This window comes from Sinocyclocheilus rhinocerous, unplaced genomic scaffold, assembly GCF_001515625.1.
Source record: "Sinocyclocheilus rhinocerous isolate Xijiao unplaced genomic scaffold, SAMN03320098_v1.1 scaffold79, whole genome shotgun sequence".
In the NCBI taxonomy this organism is placed as follows: Eukaryota; Metazoa; Chordata; class Actinopteri; order Cypriniformes; family Cyprinidae; genus Sinocyclocheilus; species Sinocyclocheilus rhinocerous.
The window spans coordinates 224345-240867 of record NW_015638023.1 but is presented as its reverse complement, the minus strand read 5'-3'; the positions used below and the strand labels follow the sequence as shown (position 1 = coordinate 240867).

The following is a 16523-nucleotide window of genomic DNA, read 5'->3' as shown; positions in this document are numbered from 1 at the left end:
TATAAATTAATTGTATAATAATTGTAATTACATAATATGATTTTCAAAAGCTGAAATGATTACCTTTATTTATTTGTTAGAATATGTATAACTCAATATTTTAGTTAATTACAAACGCTGAATAATCAATCAAAGTCTACTGATTAATCAGCGAAATAATCGACGATTAGTCGATTAATCGTACTAATAATCGTTAGATTAACCGATTATCAAAATAATAGTTTGTTGCAGCCCTAGTAAGTAATGTATGTTAGTCCATCAATCACATGTGCTTCAAAGTTGATGTTTTTTACACTATCAATAACATTTTGCTTTTCAAGCAGGAATAAGTTGGTTGGCCAAATAGTCCCTTGAGGGCTAAGACACTTGTTCATTTCCCTAAATTAATGAAATATTAACTGTTATACTTATAACCATGTATACACACACTCCATAAAGCCCCTGTTTTACAAATAATAATGCAGTCAGGAGATGGTGTGATGCAATGAGTGGTTTCCACATTTTTAAACGTGGATGTTTGCACGAGCTCTGCAGTTCAGTACTCCAGTGAAGTCACGTCACGTCACATTTATTTATATAGTACTTTATGCAATAGATAGCCTTAAATCAAGCAGCTTTACAGTATTAAACATGAAAAACCAGAGTCAGTGTCGCTTTCAGTTAGAATTACAACCTGATTTTCTGTTATAAAGCAGATCTCCAGTGTGGAGCGAGCTAATGATAAAATCTGTTTATTAGTGGGAAAAACTATTATTTCATTAAAGTGATAGTTTGGTTTGCAGAGATCAAAGCTTGATCTAGCTCAGGACTGTTTTGATTATCATAAGGTATTTTAAGAGAGATTATGTTGTGAATACAATAGTTTATCCAAAAATAAAACGTCTCATCTCTTACCTTTATTTTGTTTCTTATCCATATGACTTACAAAAGGAGATGTCAGGCAGAATGAAGTCATTCAGTGACTTTTTCATGTGGCTAACTAAATGGTGAATGAGAGAGTTTCTCTGTCTGTCATCTCATTTTGTGCCAAATACATTTATTTTTATAAATTAATTGTATAATAATTGTAATTACATAATATGATTTTCAAAAGCTGAAATGATTACCTTTATTTATTTGTTAGAATATGTATAACTCAATATTTTAGTTAATTACAAACGCTGAATAATCAATCAAAGTCTACTGATTAATCAGCGAAATAATCGACGATTAGTCGATTAATCGTACTAATAATCGTTAGATTAACCGATTATCAAAATAATAGTTTGTTGCAGCCCTAGTAAGTAATGTATGTTAGTCCATCAATCACATGTGCTTCAAAGTTGATGTTTTTTACACTATCAATAACATTTTGCTTTTCAAGCAGGAATAAGTTGGTTGGCCAAATAGTCCCTTGAGGGCTAAGACACTTGTTAATTTCCCTAAATTAATGAAATATTAACTGTTATACTTATAACCATGTATACACACACTCCATAAAGCCCCTGTTTTACAAATAATAATGCAGTCAGGGGATGGTGTGATGCAATGAGTGGTTTCCACATTTTTAAACATTTAAAATGCATGAAAATAAATATTTTCCATCACTTTGTTTATCACTCTTGAAATTACCTGTACACTAAATAATCTAACCCTCATACTTACATAACAATAGTTTATTTATTTAGTGGTCCAAGTTGAAGTCAGTATGTATATTAATGACAATATGGGACAAATATAATGTAATTTAGTGGCGGCAGGAGTTGCGCGCTGCCGGTACATGTACAGTCAGACAAAACAACGTGCACAGTTATCAAAGACGCGAGTGCGCGTACAGGCGTGGGAAACGATGTGTTCGGCAGTTAAAGACGCGGCGCGTCTGTGGAGTGCGCGTCATGGGTATCAGTGTGCTCAGTAATTAAAGAGGCAGGGCGGCGTTTCTGTTATTTGGTTTGTGACATCCTTTAAGGGAATAGCCGGTGCAAGGCTGCTCACAGCGCTTGGTCACGCGTCACACCAGAACCGTTTTCGGAACCGAAACTTAGAAATTGCTCACGGTTCCGGTTCTTTTAAAAAAAACAGAACCGGTTCTGAATAAGAACCGGTTCTCGGTTCCCAACCCTAATTAGGAAAGTTGACGAGTCCTTAAAGTCTTGAATTTAGTTGTATCAAATGTAAGGCCATAAAAAGACTTAAATGGTACAAGAAAGCCTTATGATTTCGAGAGGTCTTAAATTTGGGGATGGAAAGACGAGAATTGCGACGTGGCTTAATGTGACGATTAAACTTCAAAAGGCTGTGATTTAATTGAATAAATATGAGCTGCAGTTTCAGACCCTGTTTAAAAAAAAACGGCATTTTAAAATGAAAACGATCCTCGTCTACACTGGCGTTTTCACAGCTTTTCAGAAACGATCTCCGTCCACACAACACAACTAGGGTTGGGTACCGTTCACATTTTAACCGGTACGGTACCTGAATTTCGGTGCCGGTACCCAACGGTATCTTTTTTCGGTACTTTACTCTGTGTAATTACAAAAACATTTATTTCAGTGAAAAAATAAGTCCAAAAGTCTCAATTTCAACATTTTGAACAATAGGGCACTATAAACTTTTTCCAAATGGCCAAAACCATTAATTCATGTTTTTAGGTATATAGTTGTCCGGCAGGTGAGGAGGGTTCATTACTGGACCTCAAGCAATTGTAGTTGAAGACCCCTGGGTTAGACCAGTAGCTCTTCACTGCAGTCATCAGGCCGGTTTTTGTTCGTATGTGAACCGTTCTAGACTCCAGATGAACTTTACTCCGGTAGACCTGCTCGATTCCTCTCCATGCCGTTCCTCAGCTCACAGGGAATGCTGGGACATCCTGATTTCTCATGAATCTGCTGACGCAGCGTTTCTCAGCATCACAGTCTCTCTCAGGTGTTCGAGCGTCTCTTTGTTCCAGATGTTTTGAGGTCAGCCAAACACGCCGGTTCTCCAGATCTCTCCTCTGAAGATATTTTTGCATCTTAATCGAGGCCGTCTTCTGAAGTGTCATTGTAAGTGTTTGTATTGACGTCTATTAAGGGATTCAGCAGGTGCTTGGTGTGATTCTTTCATACAGGACAGTGTTTCAGCTCTAAAGTCTCTCAGTCGATCTCATTTACTGCCTGTCAGCAGCTTCCACACATGGAAACTAAATCAGAGTAACCTGCCTTACTTGTTTACCTGTTTATATTTATTTAGTCACAATGTGGTTTGAAAGATTAGATTATATCAGATTAGAAGTAACATCAGACTATCAGATGTTCATGCGGATCATCAGGCCGCTAGTGAAGGTCGTGGGTTTGAGTCTCTGCTGTACGTCTGGAGCTTTGAGTCGGCTCAGTAACAAACAACATGAAACACACTAGTTAACACATGACCAACCCGGCTGACTGGTTCAGCAATCTGTGGTTCATCTCATAAGTGTGCTGTTAATATAATTCACTTCCCTTTTTAGGAAAGAAAGCAGAATAAAGTGAAAGTGTTGAGTTCAATAGTTGTCTAGATTAATTACTAGATTGTCTAGATTAGATTATTTGATAAAGTTCACTGTCTGATAGGGCTGGGTATCGTTCAGAAATTTTAGATACCGATACCTTGACTTCGATACCGGTTCCTGGACGATACTTTTTTCGATACCAATTTTATGAAATCAATTTGAACAATTTCGGTCGTGTAACGTTAGTATGAATGGACATCTGCATATGATCGGAGCTCCACGCAGCTCCCGCGCTACTCTCCATTGCAAATGAATGACTTCCGGTCTGTCGCTTGTCGTAGATAGTGGAAAGCCGGCTTGAAACACGGTGGAAACGCCAGTATGACGAGGATAGTTTTAATTTTAAAACAAAAACGCACCAGTGTAAATGTAGCCTTACATCTAAGGGGGCTGGGACGCATTCGCACTACAGCCTCGCGTGTGCGCCACATCTCTGAGTGTAACCGGTGACGCTGTTACCCCTTAGGTATCAAAATTTGTTACCGAACGACGAGACGTTTTTCGATACTCGATGGTATCGAGGCAATTCGGTCGGTGCCTAAAACGTATCGAACTCTATACCCAGCCCTACTGTCTGATCTGCTGAATAACGGCACACTGTCATCTGTACAAATCAGCTACGTAATACTGTACTATGGTAAATGTTTTTTTACTCTGGTACTGTTGTAGTGCCGGTGTACTGAACATCAGGGTTGAACAGACCTGAGAAAAAAAAAGTGAGTTTGTGTGAGTGTGTGTGTGTGTGCGTGTGTAAGAGTGAGTGTGTGTGAGTGAGTGTGCGTGTGTGTGTGTGTGTGTGTGTGTGTGTGCGAGTGTGTGTGTGTGTTTTATAGGCGTGTGTCTCTGTTCTTTCATTTGCAGGCGTGTGGTTATGGTTTCCTCAGAATAACCCTGTGTGTGTGTGAGATATATATGTATATTAGGCCTCTATTATTTCCGCCATGTGGAAAATGTGGATGGAATCGTGGAATCCAGTCATAAAAATGGGATTTACAGCATAACACAATGTATCTGGAATCTGGCAAAACTGATATGGCAATAAAATATGGCGAAATGGATTAGTGTCTATGAATATTAAAGCACAAAAAGACTGAAATATAAAGTGTGAAATATGAAGTGTGAATGAGCGCCGCAGGTTTGCTCTACTGAAACTGAAACACGCGTGACGCTCGTCTGTGTCACTCAATATGAACACATGAGCTTCATCTTTAGAGCTGCTCTGAGAGTCACTTCACCGTTTCATTTGAGAAAACTATTGTCAAATAGACACAGAAACTCAAAGATCTTCACTACATCCTGTCTAAATAAAAGTTCAGTTTAACCTGAAGAAATTATGACACAAACATATTACTCTTGTACAGTAAATGCATTTATACTGTTACAAAAGATTTCTATTTCAAATAAATGCTGTTCTTTTGAACTTTCTGTTCATCTGTGAATCCTGAAAAATAAAATGTATCAAAGTTTCCACAAAAATATTGTGCAGCACGACTGTTTTCAACATTGATAATAATCAGAAATGTTTCTTGAGCAGCAAATCAGCATATTAGAATGATTTCCGAAGATCATGTGACACTGAAGACTGCAGTAATGATGCTGAAAATACCACTCACTCACTCACTCACACTCTCTCTCTCTCTCTCTCTCTCTCTCTCTCTCACTCACACACACACACACACACACACACACTGTACACCACTCTAATTGGCATATTGTGGGTAACTCTGGAGGCTGATAGATCGGGGTTCAGCAGGGCGTGACTGATGGCCGTCTGGTTTCGGTGGGAATCTGTGGACCGTCTGTGGATTCTTACAGACTCCATGCGGCCTGGTCATGGATACCAGCGTCATGCCAAAAGGATTGTGGGTGATGTGTGTGTTCAGAGGGTTTGTGTGTGTGTTGTGTTGTTGCCCGTTGGGCTGCCGGAGCTCCGAGCTTTGGCTTCATCCGTGAGCCATCTGTGAGCAAACAGACAGACACGCATCAGACGAGGACGAGTGTTTTACCACTGAGAATATTTGTAAAAATACAAACAATCGGGCACTTCCTGCGGCTGAATCCCTCAGTCACTGAACGTGATGATAAACGTCTCCATAACAACCCTCTACAACGCCAGTAAATCACTCACATATGCGACTAATTGATGTCTAACATTCGCCACTTGCTAATAAATTCTCAGATTTTACTGGCCAGTGTGTAAGTAGGAGGTTAAGTACAAGTTTATCACAGATGTATTTTCACTCTGACTGAGCGCTTCAGAGTTTCTCTCTCCGTCCAGAGATCTGTGCTGTTTTTCAGTTCAGCTCAATGGATGTGCAGCGCACCTGTATTTGACGCACCGTAAACTCTAGAGAAAGAGAGCGAGAGTCTTACACACCACGCTGAATCGATGCGCTACATGGAAACCATGTTCTTTATTGTATTTTTCTGTCAAAATAATGGAGTTCATTTGGAAATCAGCTTTTAAGAACAAGCAGAAGATACTGCCTGTTTCTTCGATAGTGGGCGGAGCTAATGCGCAAACGGCAACCTCATTGGCTGGCATTCATCTATTACCGTCCCTGTTTTGATTCAGCAAATCAGTTCAAGCGAACGCTAACACCGTGATTAATATTCATGACCCCAGCAGCTCATTAATCCGGAGTGCGTTTTATATTGTTATTAGTAGTAGAATTCGTAGTAGTATTATTATCAGTATTATTGTTCGTTTTTTTTCCCTCTTTTTTTTTTTTTTCAGAAACACTGAATGACCATCAATATCTTAAGCACCACCAGTCCTAAGTTCAGTTAAAATAACTAATATGCATTCATACATGGTTACCAAGTTTTAATTCTAATTACTAAAGTTCTATCATTAAATAATGCTTGATGATCATAATGGTGTATGACTCCCCCTTGTGTCTATAAAAAGCACAATAGACAACCGTGGTTAGATTAAATAATCGCGATTAGATTATTTAATCATCAAGACAGGCCTAGTGTGTGTGTGTGTGAATGAGACGCTCCACGGCTCCCTCTGCTGGCGGCTGGTGTGATCTCGTGACGTCAGGCTCATGATCTCACACGTTTGTCTAGTCACACTGATGCCTCTCATCTTCATCTTCAGTAAGGTGATGAATCTGTTACTGATCTTCAGTCTGTTCCCCGTCAGATCTGAAGCGGGAGGCGAGTATCTGTCACATGCTCAAACATCCTCACATCGTGGAGCTGCTGGAGACCTACAGCTCCGACGGGATGCTCTACATGGTCTTTGAGTTGTAAGTGTCTGTGGGATCTTATAAATAAAACATGAGCCATTTCATATCACAGTCATGCTGTTCAATGAAATTCAGATTTAATGGAAAAATTGTTTATCAAATGTGAGCCTGGAGCACAAAAGCAGTGTTAAGTCGCTGGGGTATATTTGTAGCAATAGCCAACAATACATTGTATGGGTCAAAATTATCAATTTCTCTTTTATGCCAAAAATCATTAGGATATTAAGTAAAGATCATGTTCCATGAAGATATTTTGTAAATTTCCTACCATAAATATATCAAAACTTAATTTTTGATTAGTAATATGCATTGCTAAGAACTTCATTTGGACAACTTTAAAGATGATTTTCTCAATATTTTGATTTTGTTGCACCCTCAGATTCCAGATTTTCAAATAGTTGTATCTCAGCCAAAGCTTTCAGCTTTCAGATGATGTATAAATCTCAATTTCAAAATATTTACACTTAAGACTGGTTTTGTGCTCCAGGCTCACAAATGGTCATGTGCTAATGCCTATTTTTGTACATTCCAGTGAATAAACTCCTATTTTCAAAAGATCAGATAATTCATATCAAATTTAATGAATCAGTCTGATATCAGTGTAAAAACAGATTCACACAGCGGACTCAAAATAATCACACTTGTATTAGAAAACAAAACAAGTTGTGTTGTTGCTCTGTAAGCCACTAACTCAACTGCTTCAACTTTTCTGACAAGCATCCACAAGTTTTTAAACAATGTTTCTTCATCATTCTCACATTTAAATTCATCCGCCGCATTATTAAACCGCGTGTGTCTGTGTGCAGTATGGATGGAGCTGATCTGTGCTTCGAGATCGTGAAGAGGGCCGATGCCGGCTTCGTCTACAGCGAGGCTGTGTCCAGGTGAGAATCACTACCTGTTCACCTCACACACACACACGCACGCACGCACACACTCACACACACACACGCACGCACGCACACACACACACACTCTCACACACACAGACACACACACACACACACACACACACTCCCGCTGCTGAAGATTTGTGCTCAGGCTGTGTGTTGTTTGTGTTCTCAGTCACTACATGCGACAGATACTTGAAGCTCTGCGCTACTGCCACGATAACAACGTCATTCACAGAGACGTCAAGGTGAGACTCGTCTTAAATGATTACTGCTCACTAACCCTAACCTGTGACTTTCGCTTTTAACTCTTTCCCCGTCATTGGCGAGTTATCTCGACTTTTACAAGAAAACGCTTCCCCGCCAAAGACGGGTTTTTACGGCTTTCCGTGCTTTCACTGTTATACACTCTGGGGCGCTATTACGCATCTTCTGAACGAGTACAAAACCTCTCGAACAAAAACACAGGTGAACAGGACGGAGAAACGAGCCATCTCTTATGCAAACAGATGCATATGAAAATCATCAGCAATAGACAGCATATAAATGAAAACTGCAAAATGTTACGGAGTAAAATGTTGATCCAGGAAGTGGTATATGTCTGTGCAAGCTTGGGAGGTGAAGTGATTTACTGGATTTATGCTTTGATAATCGTACTGAATATTATCCAGATGTAGTTTTTGATAAAAATGTGATTTTCTCACCTTTTTGCTCAAAATTATGCATTTTTTATGAAACCTACCTATATTCAAGTGTTGATAAAAGAGTGAAGTACACTTAAGGCTCTTCCTGGGGTTTTGTAGGGTAGATGGACGATTCCTTTGTAAATGGCTTCATCACACACACCTTGTGTTCTTTAAAAGGAGCCATTTACCACTCTTTGAGTTGCATTTTTATTCGCAGACTTTGTGGTTTTACATCGCTGCTACAGCACGTTACGCTCCATCAATGCACTTTACTCTACATTACTGCTCTGACTCGTGACTACATTAGCACACTTTAGTTTTATTTTCTATTTTGTTAATAAACCTAGAGTTAATTTAGGCAAAACATGTGTGTCCTTTTCTTTGTTGCATTTTTTTGAGCCATGAGCCAGTTATTAATATCAGTGTTAAGTGAGAAACAAACTGTAAACACTCTTAATAATGCTTTATTCCCCTGTTTAATATACTTTAAAAAGGACATTTGCTTTTATGCATTTGGCAGACACTTTCACTCGTGCGTTCACTGGGAATCAAACCCATGACTGGTGTTACTCTACAGTCTGAGCTACGTGAATTTAGAAACAGTTGAGAAGTCAGTCATGTCACGGTGATCTTCAACAGCTCGTGGTCACAGATAACCGCTGACATGAGCTGCACCGTCAGGAACCCCGTCTAATGTCCATCTGTGATTAAAGTGGGGTTATTGTCAGATTGGCGCTTCAGCTGGACACAGCTCGGTTGCGTCTGAAGTTCATGAGATCACTGACTCAGCAGCTGCTGTGTTTACAGATGAACATGCTGTGTGAAATCAAACTATCACTGGCCAGTGGTTTACATGAGGAGTGGCAGCGGTTCCTTTTGCACAGCTCTGGTTTATGAAGGAACAGTCCACTGTAAAATGCTGAAAGGAGGTGCAGTAACTCTCTTTCTCCAGCAGGAGGCGGCCTTCATCCAGTCAGTGTTCATCTGTTGTACTTGAAATGAGTTTGAGATCTCAAATCTCAGACCAGATGTGTGGCAATCTCCTGTGTCCAGCCATAAATCCCTCATATGCCCCCCTCGAAGTGACGTCTCAAGAACTTTCCCACGCAGACTTTTCAAGCTAGTCATTGTTTCACACCAGTGAGTCTTTTCCCATGCAAGTATGTGGGTGAACTCTTTCGTCTCACGGTGCAGCTCGATCAGTTTGACAGAGCCGTGATCTGCGGACAGGACTCTCCGTCACCGCTGAAGGCGGAGGGTCGTCGTAATGAGTCCCAGGCTGCCTCTGGATGTGACCAGCACCGGAGCATTGGAGGCGTGTGACACAGACGTCCGCCGAAACTCCGTGGTCGAGCTGTTGGTCGTCGCAGGTTCCTGGTGCAAGCGTAGGAATTGCGATAAGGCCCGAGTGGTGGCCTTGCGCACCGAGCCCGAGAGCATGAAGTACATGACGGGGTCCAAGCAGCTGTTGAGAGCCGAGAACAGCAGCATGAGCTCGTTGGTGAGGTCCATGAGCCGCCGTGTCTCACAGCTAACATCTCGGAGCTGCGAAGCAACATAGAAGCCCCTGAAGGCGTGATACGGCACGAAGCAGATGGTGAAGAGAAGCAGAACCACGAAGGATTTCCTAGCGGTGCGTGCGTAGCGCGAGGCATTGGGCAGGTCCGGTTTGTCCTGCGATGCTCGCAGAAGTCTGCGTGCGATCCGTCCGTATGAAACCAGCAGCACTGCAAACACCATCCAGAACACCGCCACCAAGAACAGATTAAAGTAGGCTTTGCCTCTAGCGTGCTTTCTCTGCTTGTACTGGAAACACTTCCCCGGCTCCTCGTTGCCCTCGGCCAGCGCGATCATAGGCACCACCATCACCAGAGAGCCGCTCCACAGCAGAACGCAGGTCACCAGACTCCAGCGGCTGCCCCTGAGCCAGCGCAGCCCGCAGCCCCTCTGAGAGCCCCGCACGCCGATGATCTTCAGATAGCGGTCCAGACTGATCAGACCCATCAGGGTGATGCTGACGTACATGTTCATGTAGAACAGGTTGCCCACCGCCTTGCACATGCGCGGCCCCAGCGACCACACGTTCCCCTGAGCGTGGTACAGCACACGGAAGGGAAGACACGCCAGCAGAACCAGGTCCGCCAGCGCCACGTTGATGAGGAAGACGCGCACGGAGTTTCTGCGCGAGTGCAGGAAGAGGAAGACCCACAGAGCCAGCAGGTTTCCTGCCAGACCGAACAGAAAGATGAGCGAGTAGAGCACCGCCAGCGGGAGCCGCAGGTTCTCCTCCTCCAGAGGACACGAGCGGTTGCTGAAGGTGTGGTTGGTGAAGCGGTCAGTCGGCCAGACGGTGCTCATCGTGTTCGGCAGGATGCTTGTGTTTTTATCTCCTTGTGAGCGATCGGGGTGAAGTCTTTCTGCTCGAGTCTTCAGCTCTGGGGGGAGAAACAGCGAGTCAGACACGTTTTAATTCACTGTACTGAACAACAGGGGAAAATTCCATCTCAGCCCAATGAAAATGAAATGAGAGAACACTCTGGCTCCGAAGGAAGAGTGTAAATCATGGTCAGGCAAACGTCCCAGGAGCTGCTCTCGGGGAACCGATTTTCCATTCCTTCCTTCCAGATCATTTTAGCTTTGTTAAATTATTTAAAGAAAGCTGGAATTGCTTCGCAGCTCTTTTCTGGATGAGCATGTGTTTGAATAAAACTCTCCTTGCATCTTTCATGAATGTGTGTTTTAGAACTGTACACTCTTAAAAATAAAGGTGCTTCACGATGCCATAGATTAGAAGAACCTTTTTGTCTAAATGGTTCCATAAAGAACCTTAAACATCTGAAGAAACTTTCTGTTTCACAAAGGCTTCTTTGTGGCGAAAGAAGGTTCTTCAGATTAAAAAAACATAAGAAAGAGATGGTTCTTTGACTGAATGGTTCTTTGTGGAACCAAAAATGGTTCTTCTATGGCTTCGCTGTGAAGAAGCTTTAGAAGCACCTTTATTTTTAAGAGTGTAGAGTGGCTCATTCTACAGCTGCGCTCATCTCATAACCTTCACTTTATAGAAAACCATAATGATATTTAATGCACATATATGTACTCTGCACATTGCATATACATACTTGTATTTTGCACAGTGAAAATAAAATTGAATCTAATCACATCTAATTTACAGCTGGAGATAGTTCAGTCATTCGTTTTACATCATTACCGGGAACATTCGACTCACTAACCAGCACTTTTGTTGTGCTCTTCTGCTCTAGTGTGGTTTTTTCGTAAACCACTTCTGCTTATATTAATTTGTATGTTGCTCTGAATGAAGCCGTCTGCTAAGAAATTACTTTCACATTTTTTGCATGTATTTGTAATGCAAAGGATTTCATTTTGATAATTATTAGATTTTTTTGCTGTAAATAGTAAAATTAAAAATGTTCATTTAAAGCTTGATTAATCATAATTCTGTGTGTCTGACGACTGCTGACATTTCAGAAATGATTGCATGACGCTTCGCACATAAACACTCATGAGGACCTTCATCGATGCATGCTAAAAGTGGTTTATTTTTTTACATTTAGCATGTTTTGAGTCGTTCAAACTAAAAAAAAAATATATATATATATATACTGACTCCAAGCTTTTGAACGGTATAGTGTATAATGTTACAAAAGATTTATATTTTAGATAAATGCTGTTCTTCTGAAATTTCTATTCATCTGACTGCTTTTGCTGTATTTCTGATCAAATAAATGCAGGCTTGGTGAGCAGAAGAGACTTCTTTAAAAACTTTAAAAATCTTACTGTTCAAAAACATTTGACTGGTAGTGTGTATATGTGGAGAAGGGATAGAATGCTTTGTGACGACCGGAGAACATCTAGCATTGAGAGAATAGACAATGCTATTTTGTTTTATGCAATACAGAGACGTATGGATTAAATCTTATGAGTCTATGTAGAGTCTGTGCTCCCTATGTAGTGCACTTGATCAGGCACTTCTGAGGTTCCATGTCTGAGCATGGATCTGCCTATAAACACTGCAGACAGGGACGTTTTCCTCCGTGTTTTTGCTTGCACTGCAAACAAATGGTTTTCTTTCTTTTTCTAATACAAATATCTAAACATTTTTAAATCAAGATATATTTACTTGAGATGCAAAATAACAGAGATATTAAGTCTTGTTTTCTGAAAAATGTGTCTAAATGAAGTGTTATTTCTTAAATTAAGAAAACATATCTACCAATGCGGCAAGAAAAATAGTCTTGTTTTCCCTTTAAATTAAGATTATTTTTCTTAACCCACTGGCAGATATTATTTCTTGTTTTAAACAAAATCTAGCAAAATTTTGATACATTTTTTTTAGGAAACGACTTATGGCCAGTTACAAAAGCTGCTAAACTAGTCTTAAACTTTAAACTTTTTAAAGTCAGTTACATAAAAACGTAGATTGATCAAATTTGAATCTCAAAAAAAAGTTAGACTGATGACCAGTTGGTTAACTGCTAGTTAGTCAAACTAGTTCTTAAGACACAGTCTTAACATGGTGACTGTTTATGCAACTGGCCCTTAATATCTAAAATCATTTAGCTTCTCCAGTATATGTATCTCAATTCAAGAATATTTAGATATTTGTACTAGAAAACAAGACAGAAATACTGAGGAAGAAAATCTTTTTTTTTTTGCAGTGTGTTTTCTGCAGTGCAGATATCTAAAAATCCTTAAATCAATTCACTTAATGACAGAAGATAAGAAGACTTGTTTTCTGAGAGATTCCGAGTTTTTGATTAAAACAACAAAAAATATCTGCCAATGGGGTCAGAAAAAGAAACTTTGTTTTTAAATAATAGAGAAATTTAATTTCACATTTAATCTACCCCACTGGCTGATATTTCTTCTTGTGTTATGCTGAAAGACTTCTTATCTTCTGTCATTGTGCATCTCAAGTAAAGGAATCTTGTTTTAATATATTTTAGATATTTGTGCTTGGAAACGAGATAGAAATATCATATGTGTCCCTGCAGCACAAAAGCAGTGTTAAGTCGCTGGGGTATATTTGTAGCAATAACCAAAAATACATTGTATGGGTCAAAATTATACATTTCTCTTTTATGCCAAAAATCATTAGGATATTAAGTAAAGATCATGTTCCATGAAGATATTTTGTAAATTTCCTACCGTAAATATATCAAAACTTAATGTTTGATTAGTAATATGCATTGCTAAGAACTTCATTTGAACAACTTTAAAGATGATTTTCTCAATATTTAGATTTTTTTGCACCCTCAGATTCCAGATTTTCAAATAGTTGTATCTCGACCAAATATTGTCCAACAAACCATACATCAATGGAAAGCTTAGCTTTCAGCTTTCAGATGTTGTATAAATCTCAATTTCACAAAATTGACCCTTATGATTGGTTTTGTGGTCCAGGGTCACATATATAACTGCAGCTGGATGAAGTGTTTGTGTGGTTCAGCGGTGTGTTTGTTTGTCAGATGAACCCACGGCAGTGGAGTCAGATCTCTGAGAGCGCTAAAGACCTGGTGCGACGCATGCTAATGCTGGACCCGGCCGAGAGAATCACCGTCTATGAGGCGCTCAACCATCCCTGGCTCAAGGTCACGCACGCTAACTTCCCTCCTGCTGCTATTGTCTTCAAAATTAAACTGATTGTCATTTCTCCTCCTGTATAAGTCACTTCCTGTTTGTGACATTCAAGCATGGTATCGGGTTGAGTTTGTCTCATGTTTGTGCGTGTCGTGCAGGAGAGAGATCGCTACTCGTACAAGATCCACCTGCCCGAGACGGTGGAGCAGCTGAGGAAGTTCAACTCTCGGAGGAAACTGAAGGTATTTACAGTAATCGTGCAGTAATTCCTCGTGTCACACAGCCACAAGAGCCCAACATATTTTCAACAGCGTAGAAAATCCCCCGAAGTGTCCATCTGTCCATTAAACAATAATACTGCGAGAAACTTGTTTCATTCTGTGGATACTTCTGAAAAGGTTTTTAATCAAGTAGAAATGAAAATTAATATTAAGCATCTTATTTAGTTTTAATTTTGAATGACTAAACCTGGTTCTCGCCGTGAACATAACCAGAGGAAGGAAGAAAAACCCCCGACAGCATAACTTGGATTTAGTTTTAGTCATATTTTAGACATCCGAGCTGTTTGTTTTAGACTACAGACTAAATATCATAATATTTGTGACCCTCTCTGTGAAATCCAGGCTAAAGTCTCAAAATCTAATTATGAGATAACAAGCATCAAAGTTTGATTTCAACCATTAATTTCACTATGATTTCAGTCTTTGACATGGTCTTACTCAGTCAGTAATAAAGATATCAATGTTACGTTTTCACAGAATGTTCTTTACCTCATGAAGGATGATTTTATATAGAAAACAGTAGATCACCAAAAAATGACTTTAGCTGGGTTTTCACAGACAGTGTCACATTTTAGTAAACTAAACATACAGTAGATTTAGTTGACCCAAAACATAATGGTTTTTCTCTAAAATCTCCAAACTCATTATAGACTCCACATCTGTGAACCTGTTAATATGACTGATATTAAGGTTTGAATGTGCAACACAGACTCAGATTTCACTGTTGTGGCGTATAACATGACTTTATTATCTTAAAATGAAATCAAAACCACTTCTCCGTAAAAACAAAAACAGGAACATGGTCTTATTTTCAGTGAAAGGCCAGTGGTTATATATGCATTATTTATAACAATTTGCATACAGCATTCTTCATTCTTTCAAGCAGACATATTTATTTATAGAAATTAACGATGAATTGCTGTTAAAGTGATTCAGTAAAGAGCAGTGAGTGATTTTCTCTTTCCCTTTTCTTGTTTGATTAACATTAATGACACAGACGGCAGCAGGATATTAGGCTGCTGTCACTTTAAGACCAAATGCAACTGTTTGTGTTCATTTAAACGACTGTTTACGCAAAGTTATGCTTTTTATGTAGTGATCATCTTGATGAAAACGGTCATCAAGAAAATGAACCCTGGTGCTTTCGCAGCACCACATTCACAATCATTGTGGTTTCAATCTAGTGATAATCCTCAAATTGAGCTGTTTTTCAGATCCATTTCAACTAAATAGACCAGAAAGCACAGGCGTTTTCACCTTTTCACTCGGTCACCATATATATATAAAATGGGGTTTCTAAAATATTTCATTTCTGTAGATTGATTTAAAATCCAGTAATCCAGTAATGGATTTGTCAGAGCGTTAAACACATCAAGCTCTGCAGCAGTTCTGCTGGTTTCAGGTTAAGTTCTCATTGACAGAGTGTGTTCGCCACATGAAAGCGAGGGATGTTTTGCTCTGATTCTTCAAAGATGTAGTCAGGTGCGTGACTGTTGGAGCAGAGAGGTGTTGATGAGCCTGTGTAAAGGTGAAGACGTGCGGTTTGATGATCTAATATGTTTGTGAGATCTCTGGAGTGCAAATGTCAAACGTCTGCGGTTCGTCGAGATGATTCCATCAAATGTCCTGTTTGAATCTGACAGTGTAATGAATGAAATCGAGATGAGTTTGTGTGTGTGATTCACAGGGCGCCGTCCTCGCTGCCGTCTCGAGTCACAAGTTCAACTCGTTCTATGGCGACCCTCCTGAAGACCTCCACGATTTCTCAGAGGACCCCACGTCTTCAGGTACGTCCCCCGTCGGGGAAATGACCTCGTGGAGCTCCGTCCAGTCATTTCTGGATCTCAGCTGGTTTATCAGTCACTCTGAAAGTCTAGTGAAGTTTGAGGAGCCTCGCCGTGACCTCTGCAGAGTCTCATATCTCCATGCTGCGCAGAGAAAACCCTTCTCATGCTGAGTGCATCAAGCCGGAGAAAGACGCAAAAATCATTACAAGCACCGACAGCGAGAGACTGTTTAGGACTGCATCGCATGTCTTCGATGAGAAGAGGAAGGGGTGATTGTTGCTGGTTACTGTATGATGATTGAAATCACGAAATGGCCTTAAACAATTATTAAATAAACTGCAGAACGTCATGTTTTCTAATACACGCGTACATTGCATGTATTCTGACAGCGCTGCACGAGCTCTCAGCAGATCTGCTTGTTAACCAGGGTTCAAAGTCCAAAGCGCGAGGAAAATCTGCGCTGAAACAGTGTTACTCGTTGCTCAGTCACATTTTTATGAATTTTTACAAGGCATG

General features: G+C 40.1%; 2 protein-coding genes across 2 annotated transcripts in view; one reads left to right on the top strand and one right to left on the bottom strand.

Annotated features, from left to right (window-relative positions):
• Positions 1-5271: 5271 nt before the first annotated feature.
• LOC107749409 (peripheral plasma membrane protein CASK-like) overlaps positions 5272-16523 on the top strand; it is a 36402-nt gene continuing 25150 nt past the window's right edge. Inside the window, exons 1-10 of the mRNA XM_016564554.1 lie at positions 5272-5374; positions 6660-6765; positions 7572-7649; positions 7831-7955; positions 9483-9660; positions 9731-9842; positions 10187-10675; positions 13777-13950; positions 14098-14181; positions 15908-16007. Of these exons, the coding sequence (XP_016420040.1) occupies positions 5272-5374; positions 6660-6765; positions 7572-7649; positions 7831-7955; positions 9483-9660; positions 9731-9842; positions 10187-10675; positions 13777-13950; positions 14098-14181; positions 15908-16007 (1549 nt within the window). The remainder of the gene's footprint in view (positions 5375-6659; positions 6766-7571; positions 7650-7830; positions 7956-9482; positions 9661-9730; positions 9843-10186; positions 10676-13776; positions 13951-14097; positions 14182-15907; positions 16008-16523) is intronic.
• Positions 9356-10907, bottom strand: LOC107749393 (probable G-protein coupled receptor 34). The gene has a single exon (XM_016564532.1). It carries the CDS (start codon positions 10697-10699, stop codon positions 9581-9583), a length of 1119 nt encoding a protein of 372 aa, XP_016420018.1. The 5' UTR covers positions 10700-10907; the 3' UTR covers positions 9356-9580.

Coding starts and splice junctions, on each gene's coding strand:
- LOC107749393 (XM_016564532.1), bottom strand. CDS start 10,699: ATGAGCACCGTCTGGCCGACTGACCGCTTCACCAACCACACCTTCAGC.